We start from the raw sequence: 17,335 nt of genomic DNA, 5'->3' as shown, positions 1-17,335 counted from the left end.
ATCTCCCCTCTACCAGCTTCCTCCCATTCACCCTTGATGATTTAACTCGGAACATCTCTCCTCTGCAAAATGGGTGTAATAGTTCCTACCTGTGAGCAGTAAATGAGTCAACGCAAGTAAAACGGGAATGTGGCATCAGCCCTCAGTAGATGTGAGATAGTTATTTCTATCTCATATAGATAATGGCTGGCTGTTTCCTGTTTATCATTTAGATTGCCTGAATGTTTATGGGTTCCCCAATCGACAAGTGAAACAACAGAAAAGCCTTGCAGATTCAGGTCTTCGAAGGTGGGGAGCTCTCTAGACCCTGGGTAGACTTGGGGGTGGGGGGTAAATCTTGGAACTGCTCAGTTAGAGATGATGAAGGTTGTGCTGCTGGGTTATCACGCAGAGACCCACGAGGGCTAAAGACTCTCGCTGGATTATTTATCACTGCAACAGCTTTTAAAAAAACAAAAAAAGACTATCAGTTTTAAAAATTATACTTATCATTTTGAAAACTATACACATTTTTATCAGAGCAAAGCTTAATACAATCCATGAAAAAAAAAGAACACAAGACAATTAAATTCACCTGTAATCTGACGGCCCACAGAATTAATGCTAATACAGCTAGTATTTTACTAAGAGTTTACATACGCCAGCATTTTGTGAGGTTTTTTTTATTAGATTACCTATTTGATTCTTACAACTCTTTGATGTAGATCATGAGTCTTAAGAGTAGCGAGGTCATTTGCTCAAGGTCACATGACCACACCGTTCCTAAGTGACAGCACCAGGGTTTGAACCCAAGTCTTAACCCAAAGCTATGCTCAACTCCATCTAAGAGTCTCTCCAGGAAACCTAAGCTTAGAAATAAGTAGACACATAAGTAGCTAGGTAGATAGGCAGATCCAAGAAACTCCCACTGAATTGAACTTTACAAAGGATTGATCAATATAAATACTTACACTTAAAATGTATTTGGTTCAGGTACAAAATCTTCAGTCCTATGAGCCTTGAATTTCTCTAATAAGATAGTTGCGGTTTCAGCAATCTCAGGCAAAAGGACTTTCCACATGCCACTCAAAAAGGAATAAACAGTGCGACCACAACCCATGGGTTTCCCAGATAGTAAAAGAGCAATGCAGACCAAACATTAAAGAGAAATAATGGGGGGGGGGGGGGTAGACCATGAACTTGACACCACACAGGGGCAGGAATGTCTGCATAAATATTTTAATCAGAAAAAGCAGCTTGGGGCATCCTATTAAATGTCAAGAAGGGCCAACTCTTTTAATCCTTCAACTCAAATGCCTCTTGTTTCATCAATTCCTCTAACTGCAGAACCAGAAATGTTCCCTTTGGGACCCATTCTTCATCTCTTTCCTTGTGGGTGCTGGTGGTGGCCATCATTATGGACAAAAATTAGGCCCACTGGGCACTTTTTTTTTTTTTCCCCAAGCCCAGAACCTTGAAATCTGTTCCTGCGGGGAGAATGGATAGACTCAAATCCCCTAGGAAACTGAAAGACTTTGAAAACAGAAAGCATGCAGCAACTGACAGACTCAACTCCTCAAAAGGCATTAAATAGAGAGAAACAGGGAAATGCGGAAACAAGGCCATAATCCAACTTGAGAGGCCAGACCCCATTCTCAGACACTCAGGGACAGTACCCCAGGACTCCAGTCTACCCTGGCCTAAGGCTGGTTTCTAAGAAAACCGAATAATCCTAACTGCAGGAAAAGAGCTCCTGAAAGAGAATGGAGACCCAGCCTGCCATTTACCAACTACTGAGTCCGCTAACCCAAAACACAAAGGATCGTCAGAGCCTCTATCCCCAGTACCCCATTTCCTAGGAAACACCCCAGAGTAGCCCCAATTCCTCAGGCACCCATAGCAAAACAAGCCCACAACTGCTCTCCTTTCTCTAAAAAGGGCAGCCCTTCGGGGACGGGTTTTCAGTTTGATAAATTTAAACTATTTGTGACCATGGCCATTTTTACCCTTGGTCTTATCTTTTACCTTCTTCAGTAAGGTTTTATAGTTTCCGCAGAAGCCCTGTATTTCTTGCGAAATTAATCTGTAGGCATTGTGGCTGCTACTAATTCTAAAAGAGATCTCGTATTCCTTCTCTTTTGCTATACGAATTTTTCTGTTTTGTCGACTTCCTGTAACTCTCATTAATTTAGGACTTTTCCATTGATTCTGTTAAGTTTTCCAGCTTCACAATCACTTCCCTCAAAATGGTATTTTTATCTCCTCTTTTTTGTTATTTACATAACTATTTCTATTTCTTAACTTCCTGCATTAACTAAGGCACTGACTGCAAACTCAAGAGCCCACCGGGTAGGTGAGGGGAGGCCCTTGTGACCTAGACAATGAGCCCCTGTGGTTACAGAGGCGGAAGTTACCACTTTCTTCTGGTCCCCATGTGACACTCAGGAGCACAGGCCTCATCTTGCTAGACTTCTCAAGAGAAACCCAAAATAAGGGTTTTTCTGGTGACACCTCCAGTTTCTTTAAAGGTTAAGTAATTTTTCCAAATTTTTAAACACGGGGCAGGCCAAAACCAAGAGCCTAATGGTAAGATTCAGCCCCAGAGTAACCAAAACCTACAGGTGAGACCTTCCAAGATTGAAGAAAATGATGAATTTAAGTCATAATAGAAATGGACACTCTTATCTCAGTCCTGACTTTCTCTAATATTGCACCACTGAAGGATGTCTGCTTTTGACTCAAGGTAACGAGTTTCCATCATGTTAAGTCACTACGTAATACTAGGTTAGCCGCATAAACTAAAAATAGTTTATCAGAAATGAATTTTGAATTCTATTAAGATGATCTGGTTTTCTCCTTTGACCCTAATGTGATTATTTATATCAATAAATTTCCTTAGATTGGAAAAGGGAAAAAAAAGAATACTTAAAATATACTGTGGGAGAATCTACTACAATATGTGCTTTCAAAGAACAAATGTAAACAGATCTTTCTTAATTTTTTTTAACTCCTTGATTTTACTTCATTGGCTCAACCCTGAGTTGTGACTTGCTTTCTCACCCATATCCCAGCAACTTAAGCTAGTCTGTCAAAATCCTAGTCATAAAACTGCCACTGACATCATCTGTTTCAAAAAATTATTCACAACTGGATCCATCAACAGCTCAGTCTACACAACCAGTTTCAAATTCCAAAGCAATTCCACACCACCGTCTACATCTGTATTCCCAAATCCACTTTGATACAGTTTCCCAAGTCCACTCTGATACAGTTCCCTCTTTGGAAAAATGTTAGAGTGACAAATTTTCTAGAAACAGGTTTTGTTGGGGGCGAGAGGGGAGGGGAGGCAGCTTTAAATAAAAAAGATGTAACCGGCTTAAGACAGAAAAGACATTCAGTGCATGGATGTGAAAACACCACTAAACTTGGCTTACAAAATTGTTAATTATGTATTTGACAGTGAAATATCACAAACAGCTGGGGCTAAAGAACACAAACACACGGGGAGTGGGGAGGACTGGGAAAAAGCACATTCGGACTGGCAAGGCCATCGAAGAGGGTGTTTAAGATCAACGTCGTCTACTCTAATGACTCTCACACCTGGGAAACAGGGTCACCTACCTCCACCCAAATTCACAAGCCAACCTCGCAGCTCCTATTCCCAGGCTTCTCCGTGCAGTCCCGGCTCTCGATGACCCCTTCTCCTCCCCCATTTAGAAAGTTGGGCCATACAGTTTACAACTATCAGAGAGAAAGAGCCAGGTCACAATCTAAAAGAATGTGCAAACCAAGGCTGTAAAAAGAAAAGCCATCCCTTTGAGACGCTTGATCTTATTTTTTTTTTTTTTTCAAAATATGTAAATACTCACAATGCCTTGGGAGACAGTTCCAGAGAACTCCCAGAGCCTGACATCCCATCTCCCCTCAAACACATGCTCAAGCGCTCCCCACATCTTCTGCCAGGAATCCACTCTCCTGGGACTCCTCCCCCAACCCACAGGGAGGAGCCAAGGTCAGAAGTATGCACATGGAGTTGTTCTGAAAATTCTCACCAGCAGAATCCATGACGAGGCAAAGCCCAAACCTGACATCTTGGGGAGGGGCTGGGGCAGCGGGCAGGGAACAGAATGCTTGCCTGATCCTCTGACACCAGGAGGAAAAATTCATAGAAAACACACACACACACTTTAGGGACCCCTTCGGCAGTGGTATGCTATAAAAGACACAGGCTCTCCACATACCAGACAGAAGGACAACTTGGTTCCTGCCCCACAAGACACACCTCGTGGCAAAAAAGAAAATCTTTCTTTAAATCCCCAGCACATTTACATATGCGTGGGAGTCTGAAGGTTGCAAGCTTAGGAAGTATTCTAGAACTATTTTAATATTCTAATAAATCTAACAATATATTAGTAAAGCCCTCCCTAATAATTCAATATTGCCTACCTAAGATGGTAAAACTCAAAGTACAAAGGTTAGAGCTTTCTAGGAAGAAAAAGGGGAGGTTATCACAACAGTCTCTTCTTTTTAGATGGGATGATGAAATATCCTTACTTGTCTGCCTCCATGTATTCTTATAAAATGCCGAGGACAACCAGAATGTGAATTGAGCTTCTCTGAAAAAAAGACCAGCTACCAGTGTACAGCTCTAATAACCTCCCTCAAAGATTTCCACATCTTGGACAAAGGTTTAAGAGACTGATTTTCCCTCTGACCATACGTCATATTGTCTCTAAGCATGAGAGGCACCAGAGGAACTCACCTTCCAGGAAAAGGTACCTTCTCTAAGGTACTGACCCCCTTCTACTATAATGCAGAAGGGCAGAAGTGTTAAGATTGCTGATGGGCAACGAAGGTCTTGGAATATTAGGAACCCACCAAAAAAAAAAGTATCTACACAAGGACAGAACACATTATGGTGTTCAACGATGATTAAACAGCCAAACAAACAAACAAAATCATCATCCCAAGCAGCTTAAGAGCAATGTGCCCAGATTCCAGAACAAGGGGAAGCAGTTTAGGGTGGGTCAGTGGAAACAGCCCTACCCTCCAGAAGACCATGGCAAAACCACATCAATGCCAGTCATAGGAGATCACTCTGTTTTGCAAAATATAAAACTGTTTCATTGCAAATCTATGGAAACAATGTCATAGGGGCCAAGGGCTGTCACTTTGAGTCAAAGAAGGCCCATTTCATTGTGGCGCTGATGGCCAGCGATGTCAAGGCGAATTACACCCCCACTTGCTGAGAGAGAAATCAAAGTCAGGAGAGAAATGTTCATCCGGAGACACACCCACAGGAGTTCGGAAAGCCAGCACTCCTTCCAAGCCATGCTAATCTATCACAGGCTCAAACAAAGGATGTGTTTTTTCCCATTAAGAAATGGAAAGGACTGGTGACGGGACAGTCTGAAGAGAGTGTTAGCAAGCTCTTCTGAAGCCAAGACTTCACTCCTGCTTCCATGTGGCGGTGGGAAGGAGGGGGAGCCTCAAGGCTCACTGCCTAGTGGAACCTGACTATATAGAGGGGAGTAATGAGCAGAAACTGAAAGATATGGACGTCCAAAGAAAGAACTGGAGTTCTTACTTCAGGTTGTACCCAGGTTCCAGGAGCTGCTTGAGTGAACTGGTAGGTGGTACAGACAGGATGCGTGACTTGGGTTAAGAGTTATGAGATCTTGGGCATGTCACAGACTCCCTGGGCCATAGCTCCGTTATAACCAATGGGAAGATTCTGCAATTACATGGTGTCCTGGTTTGCAATTTCTTCTCTAAGAGGGCAGAACAAAGATCAAAAGGTCAGATTCAGTTCGGAAGTAAGACCAGGAAGGAAGAGATGTTATGTCAATTCCAAATAAGTAACAATCCCTTATACATCCATAGATGTGAGCCAGCATGAAGGACTGGGAGGGAAGCAGACTCCAATTACACAAATTGTGTTGATATCCGTCAAGTCAAACCTAGGGGTAAACTTCTAATGCGGAAAGAAGCAAGCTCCTCGGGCTTCTTGATGTAGACCTAATTTTTATTTAAATTCTTGATTCCAAGAACACAGGCTGTTCAAGTCTTTATTTAGCCTGGGACAGACAAGGAATGGCAAGTGTATGCCCATAATTTAAGAGGAAAAGGAAAATACAGGCTACCAATCATTAAGTGTCTTCTGGTGCTAAGCACTGCTGTGTGTGTGTGTGTGTGTGTGTGTGTGTGTGTGTGTGGTGTGTTTATGAAGCCTAACATGACCTAGCATTGAGCCTACTTAAAGGAAAAAAATAGTCTGAAAAGAAAGGTGAGATTATAAAATTTTCCACACACACTCATCAACAGTCATGACTACTGGATGTGACAGAGATTAAGCCATTGAGAGCCACTTGGAAGATTTCTTCTTGGACTCTGACATCTCTTCTAGAAATTCAGTGTTACCAGGCCCTGGAGATCTCAGTTTGAGGAAACACCTAGACATCACAGGATAACTATTCATGTTATCCTTGCTTTCCAAAAACCCAGCGATGGAGACGACATCTTGGTTTTCACGTCTCTCCCAAAAACCAGAGAAGTGACACCAGCTCCTAAAACTATGATTGTCCTTGAAAGAGTAGAGAAGGGAAAGGATCCCCCCATAATCACCAACAATCCCACCATTCCCATTTACACGAGCACGTGTGCAACGCGACAGAACCAGCAGCTTCCACTTTAATAACAAGCCTGAGAATGGCCAGCCCAGCAAGGAGGAAACGCAGCAGGAGGGACCACGGGTCTGCCAACCCCACAAAAAGGGATCATCCTGGGCTCAGTCCTTCCATCAGGCAACTTTTAACTTGGAACATAAAAATGAAAAAGTGCCTTTGTTTAAAACCCTCCTGAAGTTTCTGATCACGATGATTTATGTAAATAAAATGTTAAATTAAAATGTAGGTGTTAATAAAATTACATATATGATGGAATGGCTCTTCTTTTTAAAACTGATCTGCAATAAATTTTCTAAATTCTGATTGCAGGTGATTCAGGCCTTGAAAGCTTTGCCAACAATAGCCAGCAGAGGTCTATTACTGAAGTGGTATTAATATAGCTATCATCACCAATTCAAAGCAGATAATAAAGGACTGACACATTTATTATCATTATTAATTAACAGTTTTCTGAGATGGAATTAAATCAATATGCTGCTCTGATATCATTTTAACTAGTTATGCAAATCAAACATTTAGAGCCCATGAACAGATATAAATGCCATTCAAAATTCACTTCACACTTATTACTGTAATATCAGAACTTTCAGGCTTTGCTAGTAAAAAAAAAAAAAAAGGACTTAATGCTCATTTAATTACACTCAGACATAAAGCTTATGGAATGAAAGTTGAAATAGCTGATTAGTTAGGAAGTCGTAGGAAGGCTATAACACTCGGGATAGACAATGAGATAATAATGTGAAAACGTGGGGCTCAGCACAGAGTGGTTCTGGCTGATCCTATTAAAAAGAACAATGACATGTGTAGGAGAATATGTTTTAAAATTACAAAGTTGAGGACCCTTTCTTAAGTCCAAAAAGGAGAAAGGGAGAGGAGAGAAAAAAAGAGGAAAAGGCTGGGTTGGCAGCAGTGAGGGGAAAGACCTGCAACGAGTCATTTAAAAAATACAAAACTACCAGGTTCGACTGCCCAACATTCTTCCAAACTTGACCATGACGCTGATGGTGACTGCAGAGTTCTTTCCATGCAGAATGCTACCTCTACTTCCACACTTTTCTTATCTGATGAGCAGAGATCTCTTTCCACACCCAGGTCAGCTCTCTAGAGAGTCACAGCAAGTCCAAGTTCTTGGCTTCTGGGTCCAACAAGGGCAAGACAGGAGGCAAGCCGTCTGGCCCTTAGTGATCTGGGTTACTCATCTGCGGAAGCAGCTGAGTCCCCCACCCCCACACACACACACACATGCACTAAAAATTCTACCAGAAGGATCGGAACAGCCTCCAGCTATGGCTCTGTGGGCAACGAGGAGGCTGCTCACAGTCTGGGGGGACTGGAGGCGGTGATGGCAGCAGCAGGGTGCAAGGACTCAGTGACTCTCCCGGATCCCTCCACTCCTCGAGTGGCCTTCTGGAAACAAGCTGGCCGGTCTACTCTCAGCACCACTGTAAAGAGGCAGGAGTTCTGATGGGCCAGGGCTCTGAGGTCGAGTCATGGACAAACTTAAAGCCCAGGAAGGAGCAGCCAGAGACTTTCAGCACTGCCCGGGTCCTGGCTTTGGCTCGCCGCCAGAGACTTACACTTAGCGCGTTTTTATGAAAAGGATGGAAATATTTTTACAGAGTGAGTTAGTCTGGGAAGTCCCTGGTGCTCTTCTTTTTTCTCCAAACTCTATCTCTTTCTTCTCAGGGAGGAGTGCACTTGATTTTCAGTGTGATCCATTGCAGAGTCAGAAAATGAATAGTATATACACCAACAGAAAACAGTGTTCTGCTGTGACCCAAAAGGAACAATATGAAAAGGAGAGAATGAAATGTTATTATCCCTTCCGTACCTTCCACCCCCAAACTCGTTAGCATCTTAATATTCTTCATGTGTGTCTTAGAAATCTAAAGCTCAAGTCACAGACCAGTATCTGATGCTGTACTGCCATTTTCCATGGAATTTTACAAACAAAAAATTGTAAAGAATTAAAAACTTATCCAACCAGGATTCTGCTGTGGGAGGGGGAAAAACGTACCTATTCATATGAGTAGAGGTGGGGACAGGGCAATTCACAAAGATTGGAAAGTGTACAAGAAAATACTTAACATCAGTCTACTCACAATAGTCTGGTAATGGGTGATATTTTATCATCTTCTTTGTGTTTTCATTTTCCCAATCTTAATATGTCTATTCTTCACATGAAGAATATTTATTTACCAAGGGCCAGCCACTGGCCAAGCACTGTATAGAATGCTAGAAACTCGACCATCAAATAGACAAGGTCTTGCCCTCTCAAGGAGAACAACCTAATAGGGGAGGTAGAGAATTAATCAATGGCATATGTGATGATTTGAGTGATTTACAGGGGGAAAAAAAGGGGGGATTTACAAACCTGTTACTGCTACTTAAGTAAGATTCTACACATCTTTCCTGGGTCTTTTTTTTAAATATTTTATTTATTTATTTGATAGAGAGATCACAAGTAGGCAGAGAGTCAGGCAGAGAGAGAGGGAGGAAGCAGGCTCCATGCTGAGCAGAGATCCAGATGCAGGGCTCAATCCCAGGACCCTGAGTTCATGACCCGAGCCGAAGGCAGAGGCTTTAACCCACTGAACCACCCAGGCGCCCCATCCTGGGTCTTGAATAAATCTGAAATCTCCAGTTTGGAACATTTGCATCTTCTCAAAATGGCAGGTAAGCCCATAGTTTGTGCCTGAAGCCTGAGAAATCACTACACTATCAACGTTTTAATGGTAGAGTTAGACTTCTAACCATAGCCAAGATCCAACCATCTAGATAAACTGCCTTGGTGGTTAGCTGAGCTGGCCCTTCAACCCTCTCCATCCTCACCCTAACCAAGATTTCTACAGACTATTTCCCAAAGATAACAGCCCTGAGACCTTCTATATCACTTGTAGCCCTCAGTCCACTCCCCCTTCTATACTGAGAGTCCTGGAAGAGCCAGACTCAACGATCCCATCTATGGACCAAACCTCTTCCACTTCTGACTTTCCAAAAGCCTAAAATATGGATCAAATTTGTCATAAATCATCCTCCTTAAATACATTAGATTTTCATTAAAAACTCATCTTTTTCCATATCTTCAAGTATCTGGAGAATACAGAACTCAGAATACTGTTACAGTGGAGAAAGGCTCCAAGGAAAATCTCTAGTTGCTCCTTCCAGTCTACCCCCTACCTCCCACTTTGTTTTTAATTCAACCTCTGGGTCAGGAATAATACAAAAGTAGTATTTGCATGATGACTAATATACATATATGGCCAAATCTGAGGGTGAATATTAAGACCTCATAGGTAGGTAAAATACACAGATAACAAAATGCAAGCTCACCCTGGTAAGTAACTGTAGGTGGCAATGGGAAGTGGTGTTTGCAACCACAAGGTCATGAACCAATGGAGCCCACTTCCCAAGGAGGTGAGACCAGTAAGGGAAGCATCCAACCATGAGGAAACCACTCTCTCAATTTAAGGAACAGTATCAGTGGCAGTAAATTAGGGACAAAGCCCAATGACTGGCACAATATCTAGGACAGCTTAAAAACCAGGCTGGGTTGTTGTAGAAAATGCAGATGTGCCAACCCTCCAACCCCAGCCCGTTTGCTTCCACATCAGTCAGCACAATCCACTAACTGGCAGGCCATGCAGGCAGAATACTGATACCCCAGCCATTGCATAAACAACTGTATATTTCACTCCAGATTCCCTCCCTTCCCTGGTTGTGGATACCCAGGGGAGCCTATGGTTATCCAGGGAACGCCATGGTTGGTAGAGGGCTCTTTGCCTCTGATCCCCTGTTTGCCCTGCAACATGCCAAGCAGTGGTTTTGAAGACACATCTTTAGGACAAGAGATAAGGGAAAAACATCCAAATGTCATGAAGCCCCATGACCCTGCTCCTTAAACCCTTTCCAAGGGGACCTTCCTCCCTAGCAATTTAGCAAGATGATCCCTCCCCAGCCCCCAGCCTCATGTGAAAGACCACAGCTCTTCTCTCCTTGCGCCTTCGGTAGTCCCTCTCCTGGTCGTCCCTCTACCTGGTCCCCAACCCCACCTTCTCGGCCCAGGAACATTTCTTTGGCCTCCTCAGCACCAGAAATCACTCAAGGTTAAAAGCGGCAAGAAAACCTTCAGCTTGTCAAAAGACTGAAAGGAGGAGTTGTGGTGGTGATCACATGGGACAGTCAAGGTCAACTAGTTCTCTTGCCTTTGGCGCTGCTCTGAGTGTACAGCGATACAGAGGCAGGTGGAAAGCAGCTAAGACAGAGCATCGCCTCCTCTCTAAGCTGTCTATAGGAAATACAAGTTCACCACATACTAAAGAAAGCCACAGATTTCTCTCAATATCCTTTGGAGGCTCCTCTGAAAGCTGGATCTCTCCTGGAGAAGGCAAAGAATGGAAGAAGATGGGAGGAGAGAAGAGAAACCACTGAGGCTGTTTATGCAGAGGAGAGGGAGCGGATACGTGTGTAAGCTTTAAAGCCTGGGGGTGGGGGGATAAGCTATACAACAAGAGGTCCACAAGTTAGAGAGAAGTTTTCAGAAGCTGATCAAAGTGGGGTATTCTCTTGGTAAGGAACCAAGGAAGATTCAAACTACTTTTTGGAAGTAGCTGGTGCCTTCCCAACTGCCTCCAACCCCACCCAACCCTGATTCATTGCAGTCGAGGCTGGAGTCAGGCCAACCTCCTCCCAGGATGAGATGCTGCATGTTAAATAAAAACATGGACTCCCCTACCAGGTTCACAAGTCACCTAAGAACTCTGTGCCTCAGTGTCCTCATCTTGAAAATGAGAACAGCCATAATCCTACCTCGGAGGTTTGCTACCAGGATTAAATACTTTTGGTGCATGTACAGAACAGTGCTTGCATACGGCAAGCTCTACCCTCTGACAACGACCCCACCATCACGGCTGGGGTGTCCAGGGTCAGCAAAGCTTCCAGGGCTGAGGATAGCTATGTGAGCTTTACCCAGGATTATCCTGACCAAACCCGTGAAGGTGCAAACTTCTGTTAATAAGATCACTCGGAAGCAATTTTGAGGACTTGGTCCTTCCACACTTTACATAACCAATTTATAATAACGGAGCACTGTTTTTTCTCATGACCCAGTGGTCTCCTGGACTGCTATTAGCGCTGCCTTGGTTAGGAAGCTGCAGTATGATCCTCTGACTAGAAATACTGGCATAATTTATTGCATTATTACTCCTCTGAACTGAAAGCAATTAATTACCTGGAGCAGGATGCACAAGTGAAAATTTATCAGAGGGAAGTGATGAAAAATGTGCTCACCGCTTTAAAATAATAGGTGCTTAATGGTTTTTTTGTTTGCTGGCTAATCTCAGGCATCTTATAAACAACTCCAGCCCAGTTATCAGTTGTGAATTCTGCCCCAGACCCCCTCCTTTTTTGCCCCCTTATATTGTTCTATCATCCCCTATCTTCCTTGGAGGACAGGAAGAAACATTTAAGATATTCACTTCAAAGAGCAGAAGAGAGACCCCATTCCTCTTCTGCATGGTACAGTTATTAACATAACATGGAAATGCATGATAAAACATATTTGTATGTTTATCACCCATTTGGTCGCACAAATGTATCTGCCTGACTGAGGTCTCTTTCTCTCCATCAGAGCACTGATTTTGAAAACTTCGAAAACTCAGATGAAAAGACATTCTATGGGACACGTGTATGTTAACTATGGTCTCCAGCAACCTCGTAAGTGACTTTCACGGAACCAGCATCTCCAAATCCTCGGATACGGTCTCCGAGAATCTTTTCCACCAAGCACTTACCTCGTCTTTCTCCTATTACCGTCATCGACCGAGATCCAGAAAGAAAGAGGAAACAGGGCCAATAATGTGTGATTGTATTATTTATAAATTTCATGCACATGTGAAAGATAGGAATAGGGCTAAATTCATCATATTTGCTCCTACTTTTCAGAATTATTCACATCTGTATGATTCCGTAATTGTTTCTTCTATAAAGTTATTGGAGTAATTTTGCTCCGTATATCTCCGATCAATTCCCCCTCTCAAGGGCACAGTTGAAAAGTGATATTTGAAAACGGCCTCTGATAGATTGCATGGTTAGTCAGCAGCAGAGACAAACAACCTAATCCAGCACAAATTAGTTCAGCTGCCAGCAATAGTTTTATACAAAGATGTAAATTATGTTGTCAAAATCGGTCGCTTTCTAGCTTGCTGCTCCGCTAACAAGAAACCACTTTGGCTGATAAAGATGAACACTAAGCTTCCCTCTCTTACAAATTTGCAAATCTGCCATTTCAGCATTCTGTTAGCCACAAACAAACAGCCAGCTATAATTGCTTCTTTTCTTCCACGGTGGTATTTTTCCCCCTCGGGTTGTTCCTTCCAGGCTGCGCTTGAGAACAACAACAACAAAGCCTAAAAGCACCAGGACAACAAACAGCAGCGACCCTCAGACAGGAACTGAGGGAAGAGCGGGCTCCGCGCACACCCACCCCCTCTCAACGCATCACCTCCTTCCCCACGGAGCCACCAGCCTGGCCAGGTCACCCATGGCCTCGCTGTGTGCAGACCCTGCCAGTGTCACTCCCCAGTACTGCTATCCGAAGGACTGCAAGGGCAGGGAAAATTCTTGTGTTAAATGCAAATGGAAATATTCTTATGGCTTTGAACAAGGATTGCCTTTGACAGAAGCCCATCCATTCTTTATTTTACAAGCTCCCGTCCGGGGAACGGAGGGGAGCAGAGCATCCTTTCAAGGGGCCTAAGTGGAAAGCTCCACCAGGCTGCCTGTGCTCAATTGGAATCAGATAGATCTTCGGCTGGACTGAAAATAATAATGCATTATAACAGTAATTATATCCAGCATAAGTCAAATAAATAAATTATAAATTACAATTACCCTTTAAAGTTGCTAGTCTCACTGTTTGCTTTACAATTAACTGCAGGTGCTTCCGCATGTTTTATTAGGGTCCCAAAGTTATATATTTGAAAGAATGGTACAGATGATTCCTGTTTATTTGTTAAATTAAAGCATTGTTGGTAAAATTACGGCTTAATTAATATTATGGGTACTGTATAACAAAATAGTTTACCTTGTACATAATTTATTTCCACATGCATATCTCAGCCCAGACCCATTACAGCTCTAAGGCAGCTAAAATAAAATATTCCTCCTTTGCTGGCATTTTTCTAAATAGCAGTTCACTAAATCAATATTATTCACTTGGTATTTTTAAAAGCAGTGTATCTTAATAATTACACAGCATTAGAGTAGGCAATAATTTTACTTGCTAAGCATATTAAATTTAGCAAACCATCAGTCAAATAGTTTGTTCTTTCTCAGAATGGGTAAGCAGTGAGTGAGTTTGGAATCATGTTCTTTTGGTATAAATGTCACATAGAATTTAAGAATGCGTCTGTGACTCCCTAAGCCAGGCCAGTACTATATATCTTTATTAGTTTCAGTGGTCAGTGCAGTGACCAGTTGTTTATTCTCATTACTCAAGACAAGGTGAGCCACTCCGTGGTGCCTGCAATCAGGGCTAAAAACCTATGACTTTGCAAAAAGTAAAAACTGTAGACAAGACAACTTGCACCATGGCCTGCATGCCTGCTTATAACTGGGAGCTTGGGGGAAGGAAAGAAGATAATTAAACCCAACACACACCATTTTGGGTGCAGAAGCATTTGATGTGTCTTGGCCCTCTTATCTTTGAGATCTCTTGCATCTTTTCATTGTTCTTGATTCGTTATAAAATATCATTAATTTCATGTCTGTCTTGTCTGTGTTCACGTCTGCATTTGTTCTTTCCCAAGCTCACACAGAACACTTTGTGAACCTTCTCTCTTCCCATGCCATCACCCCTGAAGAAAACAAATCCCCCTTAAAAAATCAAACCCCATTCCCTCTCCTACACACATACACACACACACACACACACACACACACACACACACACACACACAGAGCTTTCTTCAGAAAATCAATTCATTCACTGCACAAAACCAAAGCAGGCAAATTTTGCCTGAGCTATAGGCAATTGCTAGCACCATCAAGTCAACATTTGATTGATGCAGGGGCCCCTGGCTTATGTGTTTTAGGTAAATGGCCAAAACCACTTTATAATCATGGAGCAGAGAAGCAGAGAGAGAGGTGGAGATCAGCAACCAGTGCCAGGAAATGGCCTCTCCATCTGCAGAGAAGAACAGGAGCCCATACCTTCTTCACCTTCCTCATTCCCTCTCTTTCTATTCAGCGGCAGCCTAGACTTTGCCTTCCAGGGGGCTCAGCAGAGGCTGCATCAGAATCAGGCACCTGCAGAAGCTCAGAGAAGCCTCTCTCTGACTGCTATGGCCAAAGTTCTCTCTCTCTCTCTCTCTCTCTCTCTCTCACACACACACACACACACACACACACACACACACGTGCCCCCAGGGAGCACACTGGACATTAGTTCTTTATGCAGCTTCCTCTGGGGGGGCAGCAATCCACTTCCACCACTGGGAGAGGGCAGTTCTCTGCATGTTTCCTCCATGATTGCCACGGTACTTACCCCCAGCAGGCAGAGTAGTGAATCCAGGAGCGAAGAATGGGCACCGTCTTGAGAGAACAGGGACAGATACAGGAGAGGAGGGACAAGTCATTCAGTCCAACCTACCACCAGAAAGTTTCTGAATGTCCACCGTGGGCTGAACACTGCATTCTGGAGAAGGAAGTGTAAGATGGGACGGACACATGTGAAGAAGGAAAACCATCAAGGAAGGTTATAGTTCAAAACAGCAAAAGAAACACCACGATGTCATATGGATTGATGCCAAATAAATGTCCACCCAGCAGGTCTGACAGGAGTGACTCATGGTCACTGAATGGGGTCCTTAAGGAGGCAACCACAAAGGGGTGTGATTAAAAGTCAGTCTTTAAAAGTAATTTTAAAAAAGCAATTCAATGTTTATAGCAGCAATATCCACAATAGTCAAACTATGGAAAGAACCTAGATGTTCATCAACAGATGAATGGATAAAGAAGATGTGGGAAATACACACACACACACACACACACACACACACACACACACACACACACAATGGAATATTATGCAGCCAACAAGAGAAATGAAGAACAAGAGAAATCTTGCCATTTGCAACGACGTGGATGGAAGTAGAGGGTATCCTGCTTAGCGAAATAAGTCAATCGGAGAAAGACAACTATCATACGATCTCCCTGATATGAGGAAATGGAGATGCAATGTGGGGGGCTTGGGGGGTAGAAAAAGAATAAATGAAACAAGATGGGATCAGGAAGGAGACAAACCATAAAAGACTCCTAATGTCACAAAACAAACAGGGTGGCTGGGGGGAGGCGTGTAGGGAGAGGGTAGTGGAGCTATGGACATTGGGGAGGGTTATGTGCTATGGTGAGTGCTGTGATGTGCATAAACCTGGCGATTCACAGACCTGTACCCCTGGGGCTAATAATACATTATATGTTTATTAAAAAAATTTTTTTAATTTAAAAAAAAAAGCAATTCAAAATTTGAGTAAAGGGAAGGGAAGTGCACTCAAGGTAAGCAAGACTTTGGGCGCCTAAGAGTAGAAAAGGGGGTTGCAAGGCACCAAAGGTCAAGAAGCACTTTGCCCACCCAGGACCAAACACAGGCTACGTGAAAGCAGAACAACCTGCATTACTACTGTCATAGGCCAACACCCAGCCAAAATCCATGGCAGGAAAAAAGAAAAAAAAAAAAAATCAGTGAACTCCTTAACCTGAGATCCATTTACAACTGGGTTTTTAAAGCTGATATTTTTATGTGAGATATTCTGCCTATACAAAGAACCTTAGGGCACCTGAGTGGATCAGTGAGTTAAGGCTCTGCCTGTGACTCGGATCATGATCTCAGGGTCCTGGGATTGAGCCCCCATCGGGCTCTCTGCTCATTGGGGATCCTGCTTCCTCCTCTCTCTCTGCCTGCCTACTTGTGATATCTCTTTCTTGCTCTGTCAAATAAATAAATAAAATCCTTTTTAAAAAATCTTAAGAGCAAGTGAGTTTCGTTTTTACATTTGAGCAAGAATTGTATAGCAAACAGGTACAGCTCATTCAGTATTTTCCTTCCCTGATAAATACAGTCAGAACTGAGGGGCACCTAGGTGGCACAGTCCATTAAGCGTTAGACTCTGGGTTTCGGCTCAGGTCCTGATATCAGGGTGGTGGGATTGAGCCCCACATCGGACTCTGAGCTCAGCACAGAGTCTGCACTAGATTATCTCTTCCTCTTCCTCTGCCCCTCCCGCTCATTCTCCTTCTTTCTCTCAAAAAAGATCTTTAAAGAAAAAATATATAACATTTTTAAAAAATGAAAAACTGAGGTGGAACAAAAGAATGACTGGCCTCCCCGATTAAAACATCAATAGTCTGTGCACTGTGAACATCTGTGAACACACAATTCCTTCGAAGGGGCAGGCAACATGCACTCTTGGCTTTTGCACCCCTAGAGGGCCTATTCCCGGTGCGTTGGTCCAGCACCCTCAAACCTGCTACAGTGGGAAGCAGACCCTGCACCCACGATGAACACAGATAACATGACACAGTGGGGGCGGGGGAGGGGGGGGAGCGGTGCTGACGTTATTAGAACCAAACAGAACAAAATGAAGAGTAGAGAAGGAAAAATATAAAAGGAG

General features: G+C 43.2%; 1 protein-coding gene and 1 long non-coding RNA gene across 3 annotated transcripts in view; one reads left to right on the top strand and one right to left on the bottom strand.

The window, feature by feature from the left end:
- The window catches only part of LRMDA (leucine rich melanocyte differentiation associated), a 1,046,803-nt gene that overhangs the window by 854,351 nt on the left and 175,117 nt on the right, over positions 1-17,335 (bottom strand). Inside the window, exon 2 of one of the 2 annotated variants that reach the window (XM_032314125.1) lies at positions 3,601-3,720. The exons of the other annotated variant lie outside the window; for it this stretch is intronic. Within the exon in view, the coding sequence (XP_032170016.1) occupies positions 3,601-3,692 (92 nt within the window). The 5' untranslated portion in view covers positions 3,693-3,720. The remainder of the gene's footprint in view (positions 1-3,600; positions 3,721-17,335) is intronic. 2 annotated transcript variants of the gene reach the window in all.
- Positions 956-16,611, top strand: LOC116573773. Its single transcript, XR_004278990.1, has 3 exons — positions 956-966; positions 15,646-15,654; positions 16,489-16,611. It is a non-coding gene; the product is annotated as an uncharacterized LOC116573773 (long non-coding RNA).

Source organism: Mustela erminea, chromosome 14 (genome assembly GCF_009829155.1).
Source record: "Mustela erminea isolate mMusErm1 chromosome 14, mMusErm1.Pri, whole genome shotgun sequence".
NCBI lineage: Eukaryota > Metazoa > Chordata > Mammalia > Carnivora > Mustelidae > Mustela > Mustela erminea.
The sequence above is the reverse complement of the archived record's forward strand: the minus strand, read 5'-3'. Positions and strand labels throughout refer to the sequence as shown.